A 23,197-nucleotide genomic window follows, 5' to 3' on the forward strand; every position below is an offset into this window, starting at 1 on the left:
ATTACTAGTTACTTTATGCATTAAGCCTTTGTTAGTTCCATTATACTTAAGTTGAAATTAAAAAAAAAAAATTTAAACCATAAAGAGCTTAAAAGGATGACAATGATATATATATTTTTTTTAATTGCTCATACCTCAATTGCATCTCTGAGGCAACCAGCTAATAGAAAAAATGCTGCTGAATGTTCAAATCGTTGTTTTCCTAACAAAGAAAAAGCATTTTTTAAAGCTGCTTTACGCCATCTCTCATCCTCAAAATTGTGTCCAAAAAACTGTGTCATCTTGGAGTCTTTTTGGGATCTATAAAAAAATAAAGTATGAAAATTTTGAAACATAAAGTTTCTATATCAGAACCAACTTTATGAAGTTAGCCACTTAGAAGTTAAAACTCAAAAGAAACAATTACCAGTTCATAAATTACTACACATCTGTTTCTTTTCTGAGCAAAAAGAACATTTATGGTAAACATTTACTTTTTCACATAAATTCCAGAGATTACTGAAAAAAAATTGTTTTAAATTACAAAGAAACCTGCATTAGCAGCAGTTTGAGAAATTATTTTGAAATCTATACAAAATATGTAATTTATATTAAATTCTGTGCTACTTTACCATTTAATCAAATGCCTGTATGTACCCCCTTACTGCCCAGTTGAGAATGACTTTGATGATAAAAATCATCACCAAGGAATCTGTCCTGAAGTAAAACTTCTAAGAGGCTAAAATCTAGTCTTTGAGACAACTGACTGATACCACGATTTTCACCAAAGGTTACTGTTCATATGGATACACCTAGACTGAATCCCAAACAAAGAGTGAACTATTTATGGCCATCACATTCACCAAGCCTAGCTGAGGACAAGTTAATGAGAAAAATTCTAAATGACCCTAGCTCAAGAATGGGGTCAGGGCCCTTAGGAAAAGAGTGGTTTGGAAGGTTAAGTCTGGGCCAAGAGCTCCTGACAGGGCAGAGGGCAGATGCATTTTCAAAACTCCACCAATTCACCTTCTTCCCCAATCTAGATAGAAGTTTCTGGTTTAGTTCTTTGTCCTCCCAGAGCATCACAAGACGTCATTAAAATAAGCAAAAAGATGTTTTTATGGACTGATAAACTGAAAAAAAACTGAATGTAACCTCATCAACATTCTTTTGCTCTGGTAGACACCTGGGCTTTTTTCACACGAAGTCTGCTAAACACAAAAATAACTAACAATCTACATGAACCACACTAACAAGCACAATAAATCTTTACTTCATATTTTTTATGGAGAGTTTTCCATTTTGAAGCAGTTTTTTCACCTACCTATATAATCCCCAAATCACAGCTTTCTTTTTCATTGCTAGGTAAAAAATGGCAGCATCTAAAGGATCATTCTTTTTATAAAAGGCTGCTTTGGCTACCTGTAATTACAAAGTATTGGTCAAAAAAAAAAGTATTGGTCAAAATTTCACAGAAACAGTTTTTAAGTAAACAAATACTTTCCTTTATATATAAACTGTCATACATTCTCTACTCAAATGTTCAATAAATTAAAAAAATATGTGAATGAACACATGTATATTTATATGTAAATTTATTTATTTTATAATTACAAAAGTAATCAAGGTCACAAAGAGGAGGAAACAGTACTATGCTTTCCATGACAAGCTCTTGAGTACGGCTTTATTTTCCTTTTTTTTTTTTTCGACTTTATTTTCCTAAATATGCATGTTTATACTTTTTGTAAAAGACAGATATATACTACTAAATAAATATATCAACTAGCAATTTAAGAATTAGAATATAAATTTTAAAAAATTACATTAACATGCTACCCTGAAATATAAAGACTTAAAAGGATTTTACTGGTTAAAGAGTAACAGGAGAGTAAATATGGAATATTATTTCAATAAACATGCAATACATATTATTTCATTTTTACACCAAAATAAAACACTCACCTTTTCTATGCACTTGCGTAAGATGCGGGTATTCCGGACCCACCACCCTACACCCATAGCTCTAAGTTCAGACCACGTGGGATCGTCTTTTTGCATCGCTGGCAACATGTTCAGTAGTTCTTCTTCTGCTACTGAATGAAATGCCCAGGCAAAATGACTAGTAGAGAGGCCTGAAGAAGTATAAAAAATAATGTTTATAAGAAATATGACTATATAATTATGATCAGAAATGAATGCTCATATTTGCAACAGAAATGCCTAAAAGTTTATATGTATGACTTACAAGTTATAACTATTAAGTGTATGAGGTTGGAAGGAATATGTGTTGGTTTTTTATCTTGCTTCTCCAAATAACTTGATCACATCAATATTTTCTACAATGAGCATGTATTGTCTATAATTAAAATATATTTTTTAAAAAAGATAAAAAATCCTTATGGACAAATGCCACTGTGCTGAGTCTTTCTATTCTCTAGTATGTTTGATCTCCTTTGGTCAATATGTGTCATGTGGATTTAATTTCATGGAATTAAAAATGCATCGAGACAGTACAGATGGTGAACAGAATTTAAGACTGCAAAAACTCTGGAGTCAAAAATGCATGAATTAAATTCCAGCTCCATCCTAACTAACTATATAACTATGGGTAAGTTACTTAGTCTCCTGATTCCTCAACTTCCTTATTTACAAGATGTGAATAACTATGGCACCTACCTCATTACATTCTTGTGAGGATTAGAAGAAAAAATATAGTTGAAGCATTTGGGATAGCACCCAGCACATAATAACTTTTATTACCTCATATCACTATATTAATAAGATACTTTTATATTTATAAAGTATCATTTACATCAGCAAGTCTCTCGATCTATTTATTGGCTCACACATGTGGTGTTAATCATTCAGTTTCTATTTTGTCTCTTCAAATTACATTTTGTTTAGCATTACTGAATAAAGTAAATGATTAATTGTAAGATTTGGCCTTGACATATACAAACATATAAACTAAAATTTTTAATGTAATATACAGTGATATTGAATCTGAATTGCCCACAATACCCAAGTCTTTGGAAATAAAGAATCTGTAAATAAAAAACAAATAAACATCTATACTGTGAATGGACTGTTGTTCTAAATTATTTTTAGATTCCCTAATATCTCTCAACCAAGTTTAATAATTTTTCATAAATAAATAAATATCTGACTTAGAATTTTAGCTTCTCTTTTCTAAGACTAAATGCAAAATGAAAGGGAGGAGGAAGCAGAGAGAGACAAGAGACAGAGACCAATGAGCAAAGGTTAAGCTGTAGAGTTCCAACAACACTGCTTAAACTTCTAGATCCAATAATCCGAGAAGCTGGCTCTATTTCTTAAACCTGGGGGTACTGAGTCAATAAATGCTTTGTTTTAAGTTACCTTAAATTTAAGTAAAGTATTTCTGTTACTTTGGAGTCCTGACTAATAATATAAAAGTATTTGAAATGTCATTAAACTAATATCTGAAATACATATTAATGTTAATAGCAGTTTTGGGAGTAGAAAGATTTTTATTTTCTATGTTCTGTATTCTTTCTTTGTAAAACAATTAAAATTGAGTATATATTAGTTCTCTATTCAAATTATCTCAAATTTGGGGGGAAAATCAATTTAGATGGATGTCAATCAAAAAGGAGAATAAAGAAAATTTAAAGAAATTAAAGAGAATGAAACAATACTAACTGGCCTATAATGTATAATGCATTTGAAAACATACGATGTAATATTCAATTGTCCAAAATCCATTTCTTCACTAAATCTACAAAAAAAATTTCAGTATTTTAAAGCAAAGAAGATGAGGTGAAAGCCAATGTTTTTAACACAAATTAAGGAAATTCAGAATGTATCAAACTTGTCATGATCATATCCAGACAAAGAAAACTTAAATGTTTTTAAGCCTCTCTTCCAATTGGCTTACTTCCTTTTATTAGATTACTAACAAATCACCTTGGAGAAGGAGTTGAGCTCGATAAGCTGGAAGAGAAGTTGTAAGAAAAGTATGAAGTCGAACAGCCAGAAGAAATTTTAAGCCACATTCATCAAGAGTTTCTCCACCTATAAAACAGAAAAAAAAAAGTATTATTACCTATAAAAATCTATCTCAAGAGCAAAACACAAGTAAGTGTTAATAATTCTGGCAAGCAGGGCATGTCATGGCACCAAACACAGGGTAAAACATTGTGAAACTGACAAAAGCGATCAATCTAATTATTATCTTTCTTTTTTCCTATATAATTATACATTATAGGAAAAGCTGTATAGTTAAATAATTAAAAAACTAATAAAGAGAACAAATTGACTCAGGATCTCTGATATTTTTTTAATAATATAATCTCCTCTGACATGAATATTTAAGTTAAAATCTGACAGAATTTTAAAAAACTTTAACCTCTGTGGTACAAGGTACAATATTTTCCATACTGATCCAAGTCATATGCCCCATTCAGTAACTGTTAACACTAGAAGAAATGGATACATGGTAGAGGGACCTGATTTTTACTTTACATGAAGAAAAACAAACAGTTGTAAAATAGATCAAGAAATAATATCTACTAGTAATATTGAATATTGTTAATTCACAACCAATTTTTCTTAAAGTTTTAATTTTTATTATTATTATTCTTTTTTCTTAAAATTACTCCACATTTTCCTTTCAAGCAAAGTTCAAAGGGTGCATCCTACTGACCTATATCTGGTACTTAAGGCTAGACTGTTAATTTCAGATCTTACTTGAAATCTGATGGGAATTTTATAAATTTTATTCATAACTCAGGAAATTAAAAATAAAAAATGATGAGTGAGGGGAAGACCTAATTTTAGTAGGCCTGTTTGTTATTCTAGGAAGGAGTATACATTAATGTTAGTTTTTAAAAACCTCAATATTCAAAAACCCAAATTAATAGTGAATTGCCATGATGTCCGAAATAAAGAAAACACTTTTTATTTTGGGGTATCTAAGATATTTATTAAGAATGTTAACTTTCACTAAACTCAAAAGCAATGGATCACTGGATTTTTGTTAAGTAGACAGCTAAAAATGAATTGGCATAATGAATCTCTGTGGACTTTCTCAGAGTACTGTAACTTATGGGATAAAGAACATATATTCAAGTTAAAACTATTGTGAAGGCAATGATGATGATGTAACAAACCTTTATGGCGATCATTTTTACAAAAATTATTTAAGATTATTTTCTGTGAAAAAATAAGTAAAAATATTATCGTCAGTTTTTCCTCTAATCCTGTATCCAATTTAGTTTTACCTTGGCTTCGGTCTCTGCTTTCTCCAATATCAGTGCTGGTAGTTGCAATTGTGTCTGCTAAAGCCATCAAAGACATCTGCTCCATCCGGCTGAGTCCTGGTAAACTAGAATGAAGTAAGTGGCCAGAAAGCACCTGAGCATGCTCAGGACCAAAGTAAGTTGGACTGTACTGTGAAAGGTCAATAACCACAGGCTCTGTATTTTCTTCATCTGCCTCTAACACATGACGATCAGTCACTAAAGCTGGCATCTGAAAAAGCTCATCATAATTTTCTTTTGACAACTGGTTTGAGTTATTTAAGGTACTCTGATTACTAGGTTTCTCTAAGGATGAGTAACAGCTATCATCATCTGCTGCAAGTAAGGCATATAAAGGAAGTGGAGGAACGGAATCAATTTCTGTGTAGTCTGTATTTTCACTTTTGTTGAATGCCTGGGGGTCTCTAGTAGTACTTCCACTAGCACTGATGGTGAGGGACCTAAGGCGGCGCTCATGATTAGATTCGGCTTCATTCAGAGCCACGACTTCCCCGGCAATGCACTTCACAAGATGCGACAAGATGGCCTTTGCTCTCCGAACTTTGCCAAGATCCATGAGTTCCAGAAGTTGCAAAGGATGGTACTGAGGTAAAGTTGGGGAAAGAACATGAGCTGCTTCAAAAAGACCTGAATCTTCCATATCCACAGAAGGATCAAGTGCAGTTTTCTTCCCACAGATCTTCTGTGCAAGACTGGTCATGGATCGAGTCAGAGTTTTCTTTGGAGGATGTAATCCAGTACTTGATGAGTTACTCTGTTTTATTAAACTCGTTATAGACGGAGTGCTCCCATTATATGAATCTGTTGTAACAGGTTCTTGTTTAGAAGACGGCTGCCACTGAGAATACACATGCATTTCACAATCCATTCCTACCACCAGGATGCCATCTCGGACCCAAGATAAGGAAACAGGAAAAGGTGGAGAGCCTTCTACAGAAGAAACCAAGTCCACACTTCGTAACAGTACAAACTGAGAAAGGGGCACAACTTTAGTATTTTCCCAGAGAGGAAACGCCAGGCTTTCCTTACCAGTCTGTTCTTGTACTTTGCCAGACAGGGGTCCATACATAAAAAGTTTTGATCCAATTCCTACAGTCAGAATATGAGAACCATCCTCTCTAGACATCCAATCTAAGTGAACTAAATGCTTTGTGTTTGATGTGACACTTTCTTTACTAGATAAATAGACCTCTTGTTTATTATAGGCCACTAAATTGCTATCAATACTAATGCCAGAATCCAACACTGTATTTAACTCATCTAAATGAATTGTCTGCTCAAGGACCCAACATGAACCTCCTGTAGACTCACATTCAAAAATACTTACATGCATCACAAAGTCCTGAGAAGATCTACTATTAGACATAGGCTGCTTACATGCTACTGCTAAACGATTTGTGTGTGCACAGCTGACTTCTATAGGCCTACCAGGTACAGCTATACTGCTATTGCTCTGTAGTCCATCTTCAATTAGCAATGGCCATTCTTCCCAAATGTATGTAAGATCTGTTTCTCCATTCTTTGATGTGGCAGATTCTCCATCTGTTACTCTACATCTCCAGAATCTTACTTTTTCATCTGAGCATGAAGTTGCCAATAAATAAGGTGCACTGCATATGGGATATATGGAAGAAGAACTCAGATGTCCTAAAATAAAAATAACCCATTAACAAAATGTCAAATGATGTCAAAATAATCCATTAATAAAATGTTGAATTTGGTTCAATATATCTCTCTTCTTGTACTAAAAGTTTTAGTCTTTTGCATGAACTAGCCTTAACAACATGACAGCCAATATTTAGCTTAAGGATCAACAAGATCAGTAAGCAGCTTTTAATGACATTAAAATGGTATATAAAAATGACATTACTATCAAAACCTTGAGCCAAAAGAGAACTCAGATAATTTACAGTTAAGGACTCTTTGACTAAATGTGTATCGTATGCCTATACAAAATAGCTAGACTAAGGCAGAATTAGAAAACCTAAATTCTAGCCCTGGTTTTCAATCCAGCATTCTGTTCACAGCTCTATGCGAGCATTATATATTATTATAAATCTAATTTTAAATATATCAATACATTTAAAAAAATTCATCAATATTCACTGGCTACTTCTCTGTAATATTTTTTAATATAATTGTGTGAATGGCTGACAATTATTTAAGTACTAAAAGGGCCTTCCATGATTGAAGTTGTATTTCAAGGAAATGATACTGAGAAGATTCCCAGGTGGGACATACATTTGCTTGGGTTTAATGTAATTAAATACACAATTTCCTGAATCAAGTGTTGGCAAACTTTTCTTAAAGGGCCAAAGAGTAATAATTAAGCTCTGCTAGCCAGAAGAGTCTCTGTTGCAACTACTCAACTCTGCCACTGTAGAACAAAAGCAGCCATACACAAAAGTAGACAAACAGGTGTGGTTGTTCCAAGTAGAAACAAGTAGGTGACCCATAGTTTGTCAAGCCCTATCCTTAACTATTAAGTATAAAATCATAATATAGATGTTATATGGAACATTTATTATATTTTAAAAGCATATTTCAACATACTGTTAGTTGTTTTAAAGCCCTCAAGGACTTAGCAGTACTGCAAAAGGACACAATTAACATTGTCCAGTAGTTTCTCTGAGCTAAACGGATAATAAAGAGTTTAGTGGTGGTTTAGTCACTGCTAAGTGTGTCTGACTCTTGCAACCCCATGGACTGTTGCCTACCAGGCTCCTCTGTCCATTGGATTTCCTAGGCAAGAATCCTGGAATGCTGTTTTCTTCTCCAGGAGATCTTTCTAACCCAGGGATCTAACCTGAATTTCCTGCACGGCAGGTGGATTCTTTACCTCTGAGTTACCAGGGAAACCAGCCCTTCCCAAAAGTCTCAGTTTTCAAAAAAACTGTTAAGACTAGGAAAAAAGCTTTTATCATATGCTACTGTTTTTGTCAAACAAAAGAAATTTCTTCTCCTGCTCTAGGACTTTTTTCTTCTAAACTCAACTTGCACCAAAAATTATTTTTAGAAACATCTTCAGTTTCTCTTACATTTTCTATAAAAAAAATCTTTATTAGAATTAAGTAGTGAAGAGTACACAGTTTTGGCTAAGGATATCAGCTCTTAAAATTGCATCAGTACAAAAGTCATTTTTTTCAAACTTTAACTTTCCTTGCACTTCTATTATTTCCTTGCCTCTTTTATTAAAATATACCAAAAAAAAAAAAAAATCTCAGAATGTTTAAAAAAATTTATCATGACACTAACTTAAAGGGCCAAACTTTAACTTCCTGCTAACTTCACCAATTACAAAAGATCAAGTGCTTGATTACATGGCAAACTGAAGCGCATTCAAAGTAACTAGTCAAAAGTGATAAGATAAGTAAAGAAGACAAAAAATCCACACTGTGACTATGCAAATGAAAGAACTAGGTGATTAAAAAGATGGATCTTTGTCTTGGTTTTCATGATACCCTTGATACCTTGAAATTCTGTACACTGGAATGACCTGAAGGTTTGTCAAAACAAGACTGCTGGGTCCCACCCCAGAGTTTATGATTCAGTAAGTCTAGGGTATGACCCAAGAATTTTTATTTCTAACAACTTCCCAAACAATGCTGATGCTGCTAGTCTGGGGACCACATTTTGAGAACCACTGCCCTAAGAATGAGGATGATAAATATTTATCAGGAACTATACACTTAAGAGTCCTTCACAGCACGGAGCTCCTGGCTGCCATTACCAATATTATCAGTTGGCAAATAAGGTGCAACTCCATTAAGTCTGTCCTGGAAACTTTCACTTCATCTTTACAAAAGGATAATAAAAATTTGTCTAGGAAATCAATATTTAGGACTATAACTGGCTGACAAATGCCAGAGTAATCTGAAAACATAATGAGAAATTTTTAATTTTTAATTTAGGGTATTGAAAGGTATTCTTTCCATTTCTGCTTCTGTGTGAATTTAAAAAGTGGGAGTTACATCTATTTTTAAATACACAGTAAACCTTCATGCACTGCCAAATTTATCAGTCTCTTTTTACAAAATTTTACACACCTGCTGATGGCTTAACACTTATTATCTCAACTCCTTCTGGCAAATGCAACTCTTGGCTATAAACCATTTCTGAAGACAGAGTCAACTTGCTGGTACTCTGGAGATTTGCTCTGCAAGCCTGATACTTCTGTGAAAAAGGGGATAGGATCTTCTCTGGAGAAGAAGAATAATGTTCTTCTGGCTGCCAAGCTGCTTCAGATATTTTTGTATCTACTTTTTCATCTATAAAACATAAAAAAAGAACCAAAAAACTGGGAGGGAACTCCTGTAAACATTAAAATTGCTACATTTTATAATCCAAAACTGCCTTATAAAAGATAAAAATGTAAACATATTCCTATGATTCTTTATGACAAGAAAACTGAGAAACTGTTTTTTCCTTAATTAACAGAATGAACTACAATTATCCTGTCAATAAAAACAGCTTAAAAAAATATCCACCAATCTAGCTATACATACTTTGTTAATCTAAATCTACTAATAGGAAAAAAAACTCACCCAATGAGACAGGAATGGACTTTAAATGCAAATTCCACATGTGTAACAATGAACGGTTGTCTTGGGTGCACTCTATTACAATTAGGTAGAATTTTTCAGAAAATCCATTAGGTGAGCTGCCTGTTGGTATTAATGATATATTTCACTATTAACATAGATAGCTATTAACATTTTAATATGAAAAATGAAAAATAAAGAACATTCTGTTGATATAAATAACCCTTTACATCTATATTTCTCATTTTCAGCATCATTCCATCATCATATTTAAAGGTTACAAAAGCACTACAAACATTTTTGCAAAGTTCAAAATTCTCAGGGAAAATGATAGAAGACTAAGAAAGCAGTGGTAAGAAATTAGACATTTAACATAAAGGTGTAGAATTCAAAAAGGTACTTCTCAAAGGAGAAAAAAAATGGAAAAAGGGTAAAGAAATGATGTACAAGAAAATAAAAGTAACCTGAAACAAATACAGAATGCAGTTATTATTATAACTTGAGTCTTGATAATAGAATTTTAGAGCAACAGGCACACACTGTACAGATCCTTGGTAAGTAAAGTTATTTTTGAGTTTGGTTTGGCTCTGTAATCAAAACTAATAACCAAGATATTTTAGCTTTATTTTCCTGTTTTTCTTTATTTATTTAAAATAACAGCTAATACTAGGAGGATGAATTTAACATCATTTTAAAAACTGCTTAATTATAAAAGTATTAATTAAAGCTGCCTATATAACTTTTAAGTTTGTAGCTAATGCTTTAAATTGTAGATTTTTAAAGAGACAGGTGCCAATATCATTCAAATTGTTAGGGCAGGACTCCTCCCATGCAAAGAGCACTCACACATTAATGACAAAGAACATGTCTATGATACTTTTTTAAAAACATAATTTATGTGAGTTCCCTGGCAACCCTGTGGTTAGGACTCTGCACTCTAACTGCCAAGGGCCTGGGTTTGATCCCTAGTTGAGGAACTAAGATCCTGCAGGCCAGACAGCATGGCTAAATACAGATTAATTAATTCAAGTATTTTAAAATACCATAACTGACAAACTCCTTTAATTTTTTCATTATTATTGCCTTGTTAAGAATAAAAAGATACTGATATTTATGATAAATATTATCACAAATGTACATATGAAAAATTTAAACTCAGACATGAAACACTGTATCAACTTATCTTTATTAACTGCCTAACATACTGTACATTTTATATCTCATTACATAAAAAATTCTTCTTTACCTGCATCAGATAATATTCTGTCTTTTCCCAGTCTTTTCTTCTCAAGATTATTCAAAATGAAGTCTTCTTGAAAAACATGAAGCAGTTGGGTTTTTCTGCCTTGCTGAATGTAAACAAATACCAACATAAGTTGACATACATATTATTTATTAAAGTTAAGTAGCCAGAAAAATAATACTTACAAGTTTGGTAATGGGATCTAATGCGATAATGCATCCTGGCCTGGCTGTTGACTGTTGACTTACGATGTTAAACACTTCACCAACATATTTCTGTTTTTGAAAAAATGGATATCTCCTTTATTAAACAATTAAATTTAAAAAACAATAAAAAATGATGTAAAATCTGAGGCATAAGAGACAAACACTAAATAAGTTAAGGTGAGACTAAATAAGTTCACAAGTCCCTTTTATTATAAACATTCTGGGATTTTACCAGGCAGTTACACAGGAATGAACAGAGTTATATAGCTCAGCTGGTGCAGAGAAAAACAAAAGCAATGTTTGGTAATCATTAACGAGAAAAAGTATTTTATATTTTTAACTATGAAAGACTGACTTCAATCTCATGGAAATTCCAAGAATCAAAGCTTTTTGGCATTAACTCTGACAAACAAAGCTAAATAAACAAGTTAATATACTATTTACAAACAGTGATTTCTTGAGCCACATCATCTCCTGACTGCTCTTGTCAAGGTCATATGGTTAAATTCAATCTTCATCATGCCTGATCTATCAGCATATGAATCTGTTGATTATTTCTTCCTCCTGGAAATATCTTCATTTTGGCTTCCTTTATATACCACACTCACCCCACTTTTAACAATGGAATGCCCCAGGGTACAATCTTCCTATCATTTCTACTTTCCAACTATAGCCTCTCCCTCAGAGATCTCATTCAGCATCACAACTTTATATTCTAACAGGTACTTATTCTCTATCTTCAGACGAGGCCTCCCTCTAAACTCCAGACACTAGCCTACTAGATCTCTTGGATATCAAGCAGGCATTTCAAAATCAACACGTCCAAAGTCAGGCTCTTGAGTCCTCCCTGCACCTCAAAACCTATTTACACATTCTTCACATCTCAAGGCAAACCTTGGGAGTCATCCTGTTTTTCTCACACAAACCCCATATCCAGTCCAATCCTTAGAGTCAATGTTCAAAACACATCCAGGTTTGACCAACTGTTATCCTCTTTATCATCACACCACTTGCTACTATTCTAAACCCCTTTCACTCTTTCCTAAACTACTGTAATAGCTTCCTGAATTGGTCTCTCTGATAACACTTCTGCTTCCCATGTCTAATCTATATAGCAAATAGAGCGATATTTTAAGGCCTAAGTCAGATAATATCACTGTCATTCTTTACACCAGTTTCTATGTCATTAAGAGTAAAATTCAAAGTAACTACAATGGCTTATGAGGTCTTTTACTGCAAAGGCCAGGCTAACTTTTTAACTTTATTTTTGATTACTTTCCACCTCATTTATCCTACACCAGCCACAACAGCCTCCCTGATGATCCTTACCTACCAAACATGCTCTGGTCTGAGGATCTTTACACTGGCTTTCCTGAAATACTTTTCCCTCTAAATATCCACACAGGTAGCTCCCTCATCTCCTTCAAGTCTTTGCTCAAACTGTACCACTTCTGTGAGGCTTTCCCTGACCAGCACCTTACTTGGTACTCCCTACTACTTCTGCAACATTGTTTATCTCCAAAGTATTTATTAATATATTTTGACCTTTTTTCTATATTCTTTCACTGAATGTAAGCTGAGATTTTGGTCTGTTTTGTTCACATCTATATTCCCAGCACTTAAAAACAATTCCTGAAAAATAGAAGGCCCTCAAGAAATATGTTGCTACTATAACACTACATGTTTTTTAAAAAACCTTTGTCTTCTGTAAAATAACTTAGGGGAGGAAAAAAAAAAAAGATGGGAGCAGACTACTGTTAACCTGTGCAATTCTGTAACCAGAGCATGAACAGACATAAATTGGTAGTTGAGGAGACAGCCTGAATCTCATAAACAACAAGTTCAGTATGGCTAAAAGTTACCTCAGGGCATACTTTAAAACACCTAAACCAAAAGAATGGAAATACTGGCTTGCTGGAGGTGCTGAGGCAATGCAGATGGGGGTTTGCTATCAGTTAGGAACAGGAGGAAGTGCCTTCTATTTTAAGACAAAAGCTTTGCAATGATATTGAAAGAACTCCTGCCTGTAGTGCAACCAAACTGAAGGCTTTTTTTTCTCTTAAGATTAAAATGCCACTCTTATTTCAGCCTCCCCTGTTCAGAAATAACCTACAGATGAACCAACATGATTCAGCAATACACTGTCAAGAGGTCCCCATATATAGCTGAGCCAGGAAGTACTATGGGACTTCCCTGGTGGCTCAGTGGTAAAGAATCTGTCTGCCAATGCAGGAGATATGGGTTCGGTCCCTGGACTGGGAAGATCCCCTGGAGAAGGAAATGGCAACCCACTCCAGTATTTCTGCCTAGAAATCCCACACACTGCAGAGCCTGGTGGGTCATAGCCCATGAGGTTACAAAGGAGTCAGACAAGACTTGCAGTTGAACAACAAAAGGAAGTACTACATATTGTTGAACATTAGATTCTACTTTTAGAATGAATGAAAAACATGGTTTCTTTTTAAGGTATTGGGATCACTATAAGACCATCACTAAGGCTATAATGTAAATGTGCAAAAAATAACTAAAAATACATTTAATTATAAATTTTATATTACAATCTTAGAAATTGCTCAGTAAGTATAAATTAACTATTTTAAAAACATCATATTTTATTCTTAGTTTCAAAAGTCATTTACTTACAGAAATTTCAGGATTGGAAAGCTCATATAGAAGCTTCTTGGCATCAATAACTGCTTCATATAATCTCAAATATTGTCCATCACTTGCTACAAAGCATGCACTAGGAGAGTTGCAATATGCACCTAGATGCATTTAAAAAACATTTAAAATTTAACCTTTAAGCAACAATGCCAGAAAATCTAAAGTTCTTAAGTAAAAATCAGAATGCTTACCTAGACAATAACTGGGTATAAGAGTGGGCAGCCATGCCACATTGGAAAACGCAGAAACGTGAAGAGAATTAATCCGGGCAAGCTCAGAAACACCTCCAGAGAAAGACAGTGGCCCAACTGGATCAACCCTCCAAAGAATAAGCTCACTGTAAACCGCATTGGGGTCCTGAAAGGCCATGTCAATAGTGCCTGCATTCGGTCGTGCCAGAGGACATTCTTCAATATTCACAGCATCATCAGGCTGCTTTTGGTTATCAACATCCGGTGTCCTTAACGCATTATGGTGTGACGTTGTCAGCAATAATGGTAATACTGAGTGACAAGCTAAATCATTAAGATGAAAGCGATGACCACAATATCTGGATTTGTGGGAAATACTGAGAACTGTAGAAAAGGCAGATTCTTCGGCAAAACTGACAAGCCATTGATTCAGGGAGCCATCAGCATGCTTTGAAATCATCATAACATTAGGGGTAAAAATACTTAATTTTAAACTATTAGTTGATTTACTGTGACCAGAAGAGATAAGCATTGACGTGGAACGTGTCAGGCTGGAAGGTTTTTGTTTCCCTTGCTGAATAGCCAAGTCAACGTTCTTGGTACAGGCATACATCACTATGCTTTTACAGAGAGAGTTTGCATCACCTGTGGGAAAAGCTACAGGAATTCTGGAAACAAAGGACACCTGGAATTAAGAACATGAGCATTAGAAGGCATGAAACTATATAAAGAGGTTTCACAAAACAGTACCCACATTTAACAAAAAGCAGCTCTTCAGAGATCATAAAAATAATACCTGTACTTGACGAAACATACCAGGCTGGTATTCGTCCAGCCAATCCACATGCCAAACCAGCAAAGAACCATCCATGGGATGAATACTGAATAGCATGTCTGCATTTTTACTCCATTCAGACAGAAGTACTTCAATCTGATGCTCAATGGCAGATGATGGCAATGGTACAAAACTTGAATTTGGTACCAATTTATCACCACCCAATTCCTTCTTTTCATGATTTATTTTCAGATCATCAACACTGTCATCGATCTCTATAAGCAAAAGAGTTCATGAACCATATAAATACAATCAAGCTACTACTATAAATTAAGAAATGCATTCTTAATCTACCTTTACAAATGCATTCAAAATGAAAAACTTAAGTTTTCATATAAATAGGAAATGGGGTTCCCTTTAAAAATAATTTTACTCCAGGAATATAAGGCCACTGGAATTAACTCAGTAATCAGAAGGTCCAAAGGGCTGAGTCACTGGATTATCAGTAGAAGGACTAATACTGATTAGAAAACAGGTAAAGGGGGCACAAAGAGTCAGACACAACTGAGCGATGAACACTTACTTACTTAAAGGGAGCATAAACTTGTAAAACATTACTGGGGGGGCGCAATTTAGCAAAAGTTATTGAAATTTAAAAATGCTTACACAATATGCTAATTCCCTATCTAGGGATCCACCTTATAGAAAAATTCACACAAAGATGAAGAGACACGTGATTGTACCATTATCAGAATATACAGAGAGAAACAACTGAAATCAATTAAAATGTCTATCAACAAAGAAAATGCTTAAGTTTTCTCTTGAGTCTCCTGACTCAGGAGCTGTGAAAAATAATGAGCAAGAAAAGTGCTGAATACTGAATTTAAGCAAGCAACAGAACACTATGTTCATTTAAAAATGAAATCCCAAAGTACAATTAAAAAGAAATTACCTTTATATATACTTGTATGAGCATAGAAAAAAATAAAATCTGGAAGAATGCTCATCAAATTTAACAATATGGAAACTTTATACATGATGGTACTGTTTATTTTTTTTAAAGGGAACATGTAAATTTGTAATTTAAAAAACACTTTTGACTTCTCTCTCTCTACTTGACTGAGGCTGAACAAATAGAAGCTGAATGTAGAGCTTAAGCCCTAAGTGCACTGCTTCTCAAACTTTAATATACATACAACTCATTTGGGAATTTCACTAAATTGCAGATTCTTGTTTAGCAGCCCTAGGTGGAGCATGAGATTGTGCTTTCCTAATAATGCCAATGCTATACTAGTCTGCAGATAGTCCTCTGAGCAGCAAGACCCTAGTGGCCCACAGAAGCATAAGTATGGAGAATTCTAAATCCCTACATTATCATTAGGAAGTAAGACACTTGGAACAAAAACATCTATACTAGATTATTATATGAGCTAGTCCAAATGTGTATTATGCCACTGAAATCTGAAGGTTATTTCTAACAGTAGCTGGTGCTACCCTATATAAAAATCTTTGTTATTTTAAACAAAACGTCATAGTTTTTACCCTTCTTAAAGCTTTACCTTCATCAGATTTTACATCTGCCTGATTAGAATCGTCTACACTGGTCTCAGAAGATGGTTGCTCAAAACTTTTTCTAAGTTGTTGTAAAAAGACTTCCATGGACAAAGAAAAATGCAACTCTTTATTGTTTAGCCAGTGTACGACAAAAGGTCCACTCTTCTCTTCATTTTCACTTAGACTCAGAGAGGTAATAGAAGGAAGAAGTGGAATGTCTACAAAGAACAACAAGAAAAAATCAAAATTATAATTTCTATCATGCTAGCACATAAAACACATTTTATTTAATCTCTAAGACAATATAATGGTTCCCACAATTATTACTAACGAAAAAACAGACTTAAATGGTGTATTTAATATACTTATTGTAAAGGACAGAAAAGTATACATTCTAAGTCACATACCATAACTTACTTATATATACACACATATGTATTTTTCTACAATTATAAAATGTTCTCATAAAGAAACATGTCTATAATTTGTAAACATGTTAATAGAATTGTGTTCTTAATTTATACAGAAACTCGTTAGAAACATATTCTAACCTGATCTACCGTTAAAAATGTCATCAAGTTGTCAAAGGAACCAGTGATATGTTTACCTCAATAGCAATTTTCTTTTACTTAAGAGACTGACATATTAACTTTTTTCATGACTTACCTATCTAATCCTAAAACAGATACTGCGATAGATACTGTTTATTTATTAGCATCAAGATTGAAATCAGATCGTATGAAACTGAGGTTCCCTTCTTATGTTCAAGAAAATCATTCAAGACAAGCCAACTCAGCTAAAAAACAAAACAAAATCTGGTCCCTTGGTATTACTTTTGAAATCATTGCTAAGGGAAGTATATTGAAGTACAAATTCAGAGTACATTGTAAAAAATGACAATTCTTACTTAATAGAGGTAAAGAAAGATTTGTCTATTATTAAAGTCCAAATCTAAATCATGCTGGTGTCTGCTGAACAATACAAGCTGGAATAGATTCAGGGAAGGTTAATAATTTTCTCCAGAACAAATCTGTTGATTTTTAAAAATAGGAAATAATTTGAATTATTTGTTCAAACACTGTCTATTGCTGGACACCAACAGAAACAGTATTAAAGGGGATAAAGGAAAAGATAAATGATTCTTTCCCCACCCCTTCTATTGGAAGTGGTTCTAAGAGGTGATGGATATTATCTAATTCAAGAGTTCTGTTTATAACTATATATTCATTAGTATAATTGTTTAAGTAGTATTTATCTATCTCCTACCTGGTTATATGCTTCATATGAGCAAAGATCAATAATGCTTTGATCATTACTCTATCTCCAGTTCCTATACGGCACCACACACAGTAAAAGCCTTGAGGGACTGAACTGCCAATCCCACTGCTGCCAGGTGGACACACAACAGTGTCAGGGATTTAAAATGCCCCCAAGAAACTTCACGGGTAGGATTTTCTGATTTTCAACTTACGAATCAACCCAGAAGAGATAAGTAATCCTGAAGTAGATCACACGCCTAGATGTTAAGTACACAAAAAGGAGGGTCTTAGGCTGACTTTTAGCAGAAGCATTCTGGTTGAAAAGAAATCACATTTCCTTTGCCTTCTGACCTCACTCAAAAAATCTGGTAAAATCATTTCTTATGAGAAATAATCATGGAGAGGGTATAAGAGCTAGAACTAAGAGAACATACTATTATGAATGTCTTTCCTGTATCTATTTCTATTGATGAACAAATAAGTGAAGCCAAATCTGAATTGGACCTTGCAGAAAGGTCATTCTGACAGACCTAATTTAAGGAAAGAAATTCTCCACAGAATCTAATATAGCTCCTAAAGTTATTATTTTTATTTGATTTGCCTTAAATGTATGAACTTTTCTTGGGGACCTACAATCTGAAGAAAGGTTTGAGTTTTCCTTATTGTAAAGTAGTCAAGAGGATACTACATTGTAACTTAGGATTTCTTTTTCCATAATACCTCAGCCTTTTCTATTAAAGTGAGAATTCAAGCTTTCTTTATTCTCAAAATACTGTCCTTTACTCACAAAGACTTTCAAAACTATTCCACTGACCTCAGAGCTTCCTCTGGATACTCTAAGCACTGACAATATATCTTTTTTGATAAAGTAATAATATAATTTTCAATAAAAATCATTCAACATTCTCACATTTACATTTTCTTGACTCATGGATTCTTTTAGTGCTGGGACTGTTATTAACTAAATAAAACTGAAAAAAAAATAGGCAAATACACTTTATTCCTACCACAGGTATCTCTGCACTTTTAACTTGTCAAAGTACTTCTTACTTTGATTCAAGTAACTAGTGGACTGTATTCATTCTATGTTTCTTGAAGAATGCAATACTGCAAATCCAGTGTGTTATATGGATATAGGTTGTGCTTAATTTATGTTTAAGAATATCTCCAGACTTCCCTGGTGGTCCAAGGGCTAAGACTCTGCCCTTTCAGTACAGAGGGCCTGGAATCAATCCCTGGTCAGGGAACTAGATCCTGCATGCCAACTAAGTGTTTTCATGCTGCAACGAAGATCTGGTGCAGCAAAACAAACAAACAAAAGAATATTTCAAAATACACAAAAATTCATTAAGAATGGTTACCATCTGAGGAGGAAGACCAGGGTGGAATAGACGTGAAGGGAGGTTAACTTTATATTTCCTGTACAGATGGTATTTATTATGTGCAAATATTATTTTTAACTTTTTCCCAGCAATATTTTAAGGTTCTACCTCAAATGCCCAACTGTGACGACCTGGTTTTTAAACTAACATAAAATATTTACTATAATGATAAGCACTTCAGTCTTCAAATTCATGCATAAATCCAGGTATTCTAGGTCTTTCAATCTATCTCAAAGTACATATTTGACTACAAAACAAGGTTTCTTAATTCTTCCAGTTACAACTTCTACAATATTTCCACCCTATTTCTGAAGTAGCTCCAAAAGCTTAAGTACAAAACATACTGGTTTCATATGAATAACTATACAGTAATTATAATTCTGAGGTGTTAACTTCTTTGCTAAGTATTAGTTCAAATCTCAACTTTTGAATAAACTAATACAGAACATCTCAATGACTTATCACGATCTAAAATTACAGACCAAATCACAGCCTTAAGAAACAAGCAAGTAAACAAAAACTTTTTCTATCATCAGTGAACTGGCTATAATGAAAAGTTAGCTAAGAAAATCACCTACAATTTTTTACTTACTCAATAAGTATAGTATAACTTACTGTTCATAAACATCAATCTACTTAATCTGGAAAACATTATCTGAACAGCACTTATCACCTGTGGCTGGGTTGATGCTGGCTGCAATGTGAAAGTGGCACAGTGCATTGGCGTGCAGTGGCGTGTTCCTGTGAACGTGATGAGGGTCTTGTTGGTGTGGCAGGTATCCAGTATGTGCTACAAGTGCAAGTGATCTCCGGCCTCTACGAAAAAATTTCAGATTTACCTACAAGAATAAAAACAATGTGAAACAATGCAAAACAAAGTAAAATTAACGTCTATTTTGTTATAAGCATATAGGTTATATAATGATTGTTAGATGCTCCTATTTCAGGTAAGCCTATACGTACAAGTACTTTACAGTAGTTTTGTACAACAAACGTGAAACCTGAAATAAGCTTGGAACTTTTAACTGCCTGACTCTTCTTTAAACCATCACACAATATGTTACATTATGATTTAATATTTTCTTAATTTAAAAAAAGTTTACCATGCATCTGTGGAAAATGATGTCCCTATTTATACAGTTCTCTTTGTATCCACAGGTAACTCCCTATGACCACAAAGCACTGAATAATATTACCACCATTCATTAGGATGATATTTCATAGTTTACAAATCACTTTCACTGCGATCACCTCATTTGATCCATAAGGCAGACAAAGCAAATACTGTTGTTCTCATCTTTCATATGACACAATACTTTATACAGAACACAACATGACCTGAAAGTGATTTCTAGTCAAGGACTTCTTTCAACTATTATTATATATAACCATTGGTTGAGTCTCTATACAATACATACTTTATTCTATGCCACTAGCAATACGATCTAAATTTGAGAAACAGTATTTCCATAAACATATAAAACATTCAAAGATAAATCATTTTTAGGTCACTTTCTTATTTTCAAGAATCCATGTTACTTGTCTATGTTTAATCAGCCCCAACATCAAAAACTGACTTTAGTTTTGCCATACGATATTAATTCAAGTTCTTGGAGGTTTGAACAATAATAAATGTAGAACACAATGTGATAAACTAATCATTCCTGTAATCATGACAGGACAAACACCCCAAGTCCTAAAGAAAGAAAAATAATAAATTATTTGTATAGTCAAATTTTTGCATTCTCAGATCTTAATTTACTTTATGTTATATCAGCTAAGTTAAGTATGATCATCCTTTTGATATCATCAGTTAACCTAAGGTTAACTTTGTAACTATAGGCAGTTTCATGCTAGACCAAAAAAAAAAAAAAAATACTGAAAATTTTCCGAGAACTGACATATTTTTTCATAACTATCTGTGACTTTGAATATTAAGATGAATGTTACAAAAAGGCCTTGTACAAAAGATATTAACATACAGGAAAAACATCTAACAAAAACACTTACATCTGAAGCATTCTGAACTTGTTCTTTACTGGAAACGTTTCTCTTGATGTTATTTGTTAAATTAATTGGTTCAGTCCAATGGTTGCAGTCACCTCCGTAGAGCAAACAATCATTTGGCAAAAATGTCTCTACCCAAAGACGACATATGTTATCTTTGCAGCAAGTCAACAGTACATTACATACAGAAGCCCTAAGGAATAAAAGGATTTTTAGAAGCAAAAATATAAATTTCCCACAGTATCATATTCCACAATGTTTCTATAATTATTTAAATGTAGACAACTAAGGTTATCAATGAAAAAAATGTAAATACACATTTATGCAACATAGTCAAAACCATTAAAACTGAGTTGGGTATTTGATTTCATCACTGCAAACACTTGTTAATCCATTTCTTTTCTGCCTAGAACTCAGTAGTTCCTGTTTCAGTAATCCAAGATTCTTACATCTAAAGAACAAAAACTGAGATCATATCATACTCCCTCAGTTAATAACAAGGAAAAAACCTGACATCTTCTATTCAGATTTTCTGATTTATTCAGTGGATATTTATTTAAATTATTTCACAATGCTTCATTTTTACTTCCTGTAAAGGTATATGCATACTTGTCACTAACAAGCTATAGGAACTAGTACACTTACTGTGTCTTTGCCTAACATATGCCCAAAGCAGTCAAGTGCAAGAACAGAAAATTCGTTAAGTATTAGCCATCTCCTTCCTTAGTCATTTTTTACTTTCAGTGAATTTACTGTCTTGACACCCCACAAAATAATAACAAAACAATTACATATATGTTAACAAATTCCATACACATTGAGAGCTCAAAAGCTGAAATTCTATTAATGAAAACTATCTTTCTATTGACTGACAGTCTTTGTTAACTCAGCAAATTTTTTTTTTAAGTTTGAATAAGACACTTATTCAAACATATCTAACTGATTAAGAAAAGAAAAACTAGTAGAAGGTTTCTATCAAGTAACTTGGTAAGTTAAAGAAAAAAAAATTAAATTAAAATATTCTATAGTAGTCACTTTTTAAAACATATCTATCTGATTTTTTTAAAAAAGCAAAGGGGAAGACCAGGGAGAACAGCACATTCTGTCTTGGTAGCTCTCTCCTTCAGATTCCTCCCCTGTTCTTACACCTCCCTCCCTGCCCCTCCCCTTCTATGTCTACTCCCCTACTTCTTTCCCGTTTCCATCCACTCTCTGGGCTTCCCTGCCTCTGCCTGCTCCTACAATTCTCTTCTCAGCCTCTCCAAACCACCCTCCCTTTCCACCTCTCCTACCTCTCAGGTACCCTCCTCCTAGGGCCTCTTCTTATCTTTCCAAACCCTCTGTTTCTCCTTCCTTTTCTCACCCTTGTGCCTCTCCCTCCTCTTTTTCCTTCAGTTTTCTTCCCCTTTTTTCTCTGTCTCCCTCTGACCTTTTCCTGCTCTCCTTCCTTCTATTTCTCTCTAGTACATTTACATACACACAGGCAGTGGCAATAATATCAAACGTAACAGAAACAGAAGAAAATACAAAAAGGCAATATGGAAAGTGCAAGGTTCATAGTGACCCATCAGTAGATGGCAGAATGGGAGGCTTACAAAGAAAGAGCAGAAGATAGGAGACTAAAGAGTTGAACGCACAGCAATCAGGAGAGGCATACGAACTTAGACAAGACCAACAAAGCAAGCTAGAAAGGTGCACAACTCAGAAGCATGGACACGGATTCGACCACAGATGATGCTCTTCAGAACACCAAACCTTTACAAACAGTGTAAACGGCTGGCTGGTAATATAAGCATGGCATAGAAGAAATATCCTGATGTATCTGAGGCATTGCTCAGGCCATATCTCCCTTTCTCACTTCTTCATCAAGGTATCTTATTCTCTCTTCAATAAGCACATCATATTCAGGTACACCCCTCCCCCTCCACCCAAAAATTATATATATAGATGAATGACCTTATATAGGGCAACGGTATGGTGGGTAAGTGTCTGCAACAGTTGTCCTATCTTGAGGCAACAGCAGGCTAAGATGGTTCTAAAACTAGTTATGTAAAACCAACTTCTGAAGGTTTTGTGGGGAAAATAACCAAACCTCC

The 23,197-nt window shown here is 34.0% G+C and overlaps 1 protein-coding gene across 6 annotated transcripts in view; it reads right to left on the reverse strand.

Annotated features, from left to right (window-relative positions):
• Window positions 1-23,197, reverse strand: part of DMXL1 (Dmx like 1) — a 124,285-nt gene that overhangs the window by 67,617 nt on the left and 33,471 nt on the right. For all 6 annotated transcript variants that reach the window (XM_065918222.1, XM_065918221.1, XM_065918220.1 and 3 more), the window contains 15 exons: window positions 21,105-21,294; window positions 19,768-19,933; window positions 16,459-16,671; window positions 14,921-15,174; window positions 14,125-14,809; window positions 13,913-14,034; window positions 11,249-11,338; window positions 11,067-11,169; window positions 9,824-9,943; window positions 9,326-9,547; window positions 5,241-6,926; window positions 3,925-4,032; window positions 1,942-2,111; window positions 1,304-1,401; window positions 135-300 (listed from right to left, as the gene is read on the reverse strand). In XM_065918222.1, coding sequence (XP_065774294.1) covers window positions 135-300; window positions 1,304-1,401; window positions 1,942-2,111; window positions 3,925-4,032; window positions 5,241-6,926; window positions 9,326-9,547; window positions 9,824-9,943; window positions 11,067-11,169; window positions 11,249-11,338; window positions 13,913-14,034; window positions 14,125-14,809; window positions 14,921-15,174; window positions 16,459-16,671; window positions 19,768-19,933; window positions 21,105-21,294 — 4,393 coding nt within the window. The remainder of the gene's footprint in view (window positions 1-134; window positions 301-1,303; window positions 1,402-1,941; window positions 2,112-3,924; window positions 4,033-5,240; window positions 6,927-9,325; window positions 9,548-9,823; window positions 9,944-11,066; window positions 11,170-11,248; window positions 11,339-13,912; window positions 14,035-14,124; window positions 14,810-14,920; window positions 15,175-16,458; window positions 16,672-19,767; window positions 19,934-21,104; window positions 21,295-23,197) is intronic.

The sequence above is a fragment of the Muntiacus reevesi genome, chromosome 1 (assembly GCF_963930625.1).
Source record: "Muntiacus reevesi chromosome 1, mMunRee1.1, whole genome shotgun sequence".
NCBI classification, from domain to species: Eukaryota; Metazoa; Chordata; class Mammalia; order Artiodactyla; family Cervidae; genus Muntiacus; species Muntiacus reevesi.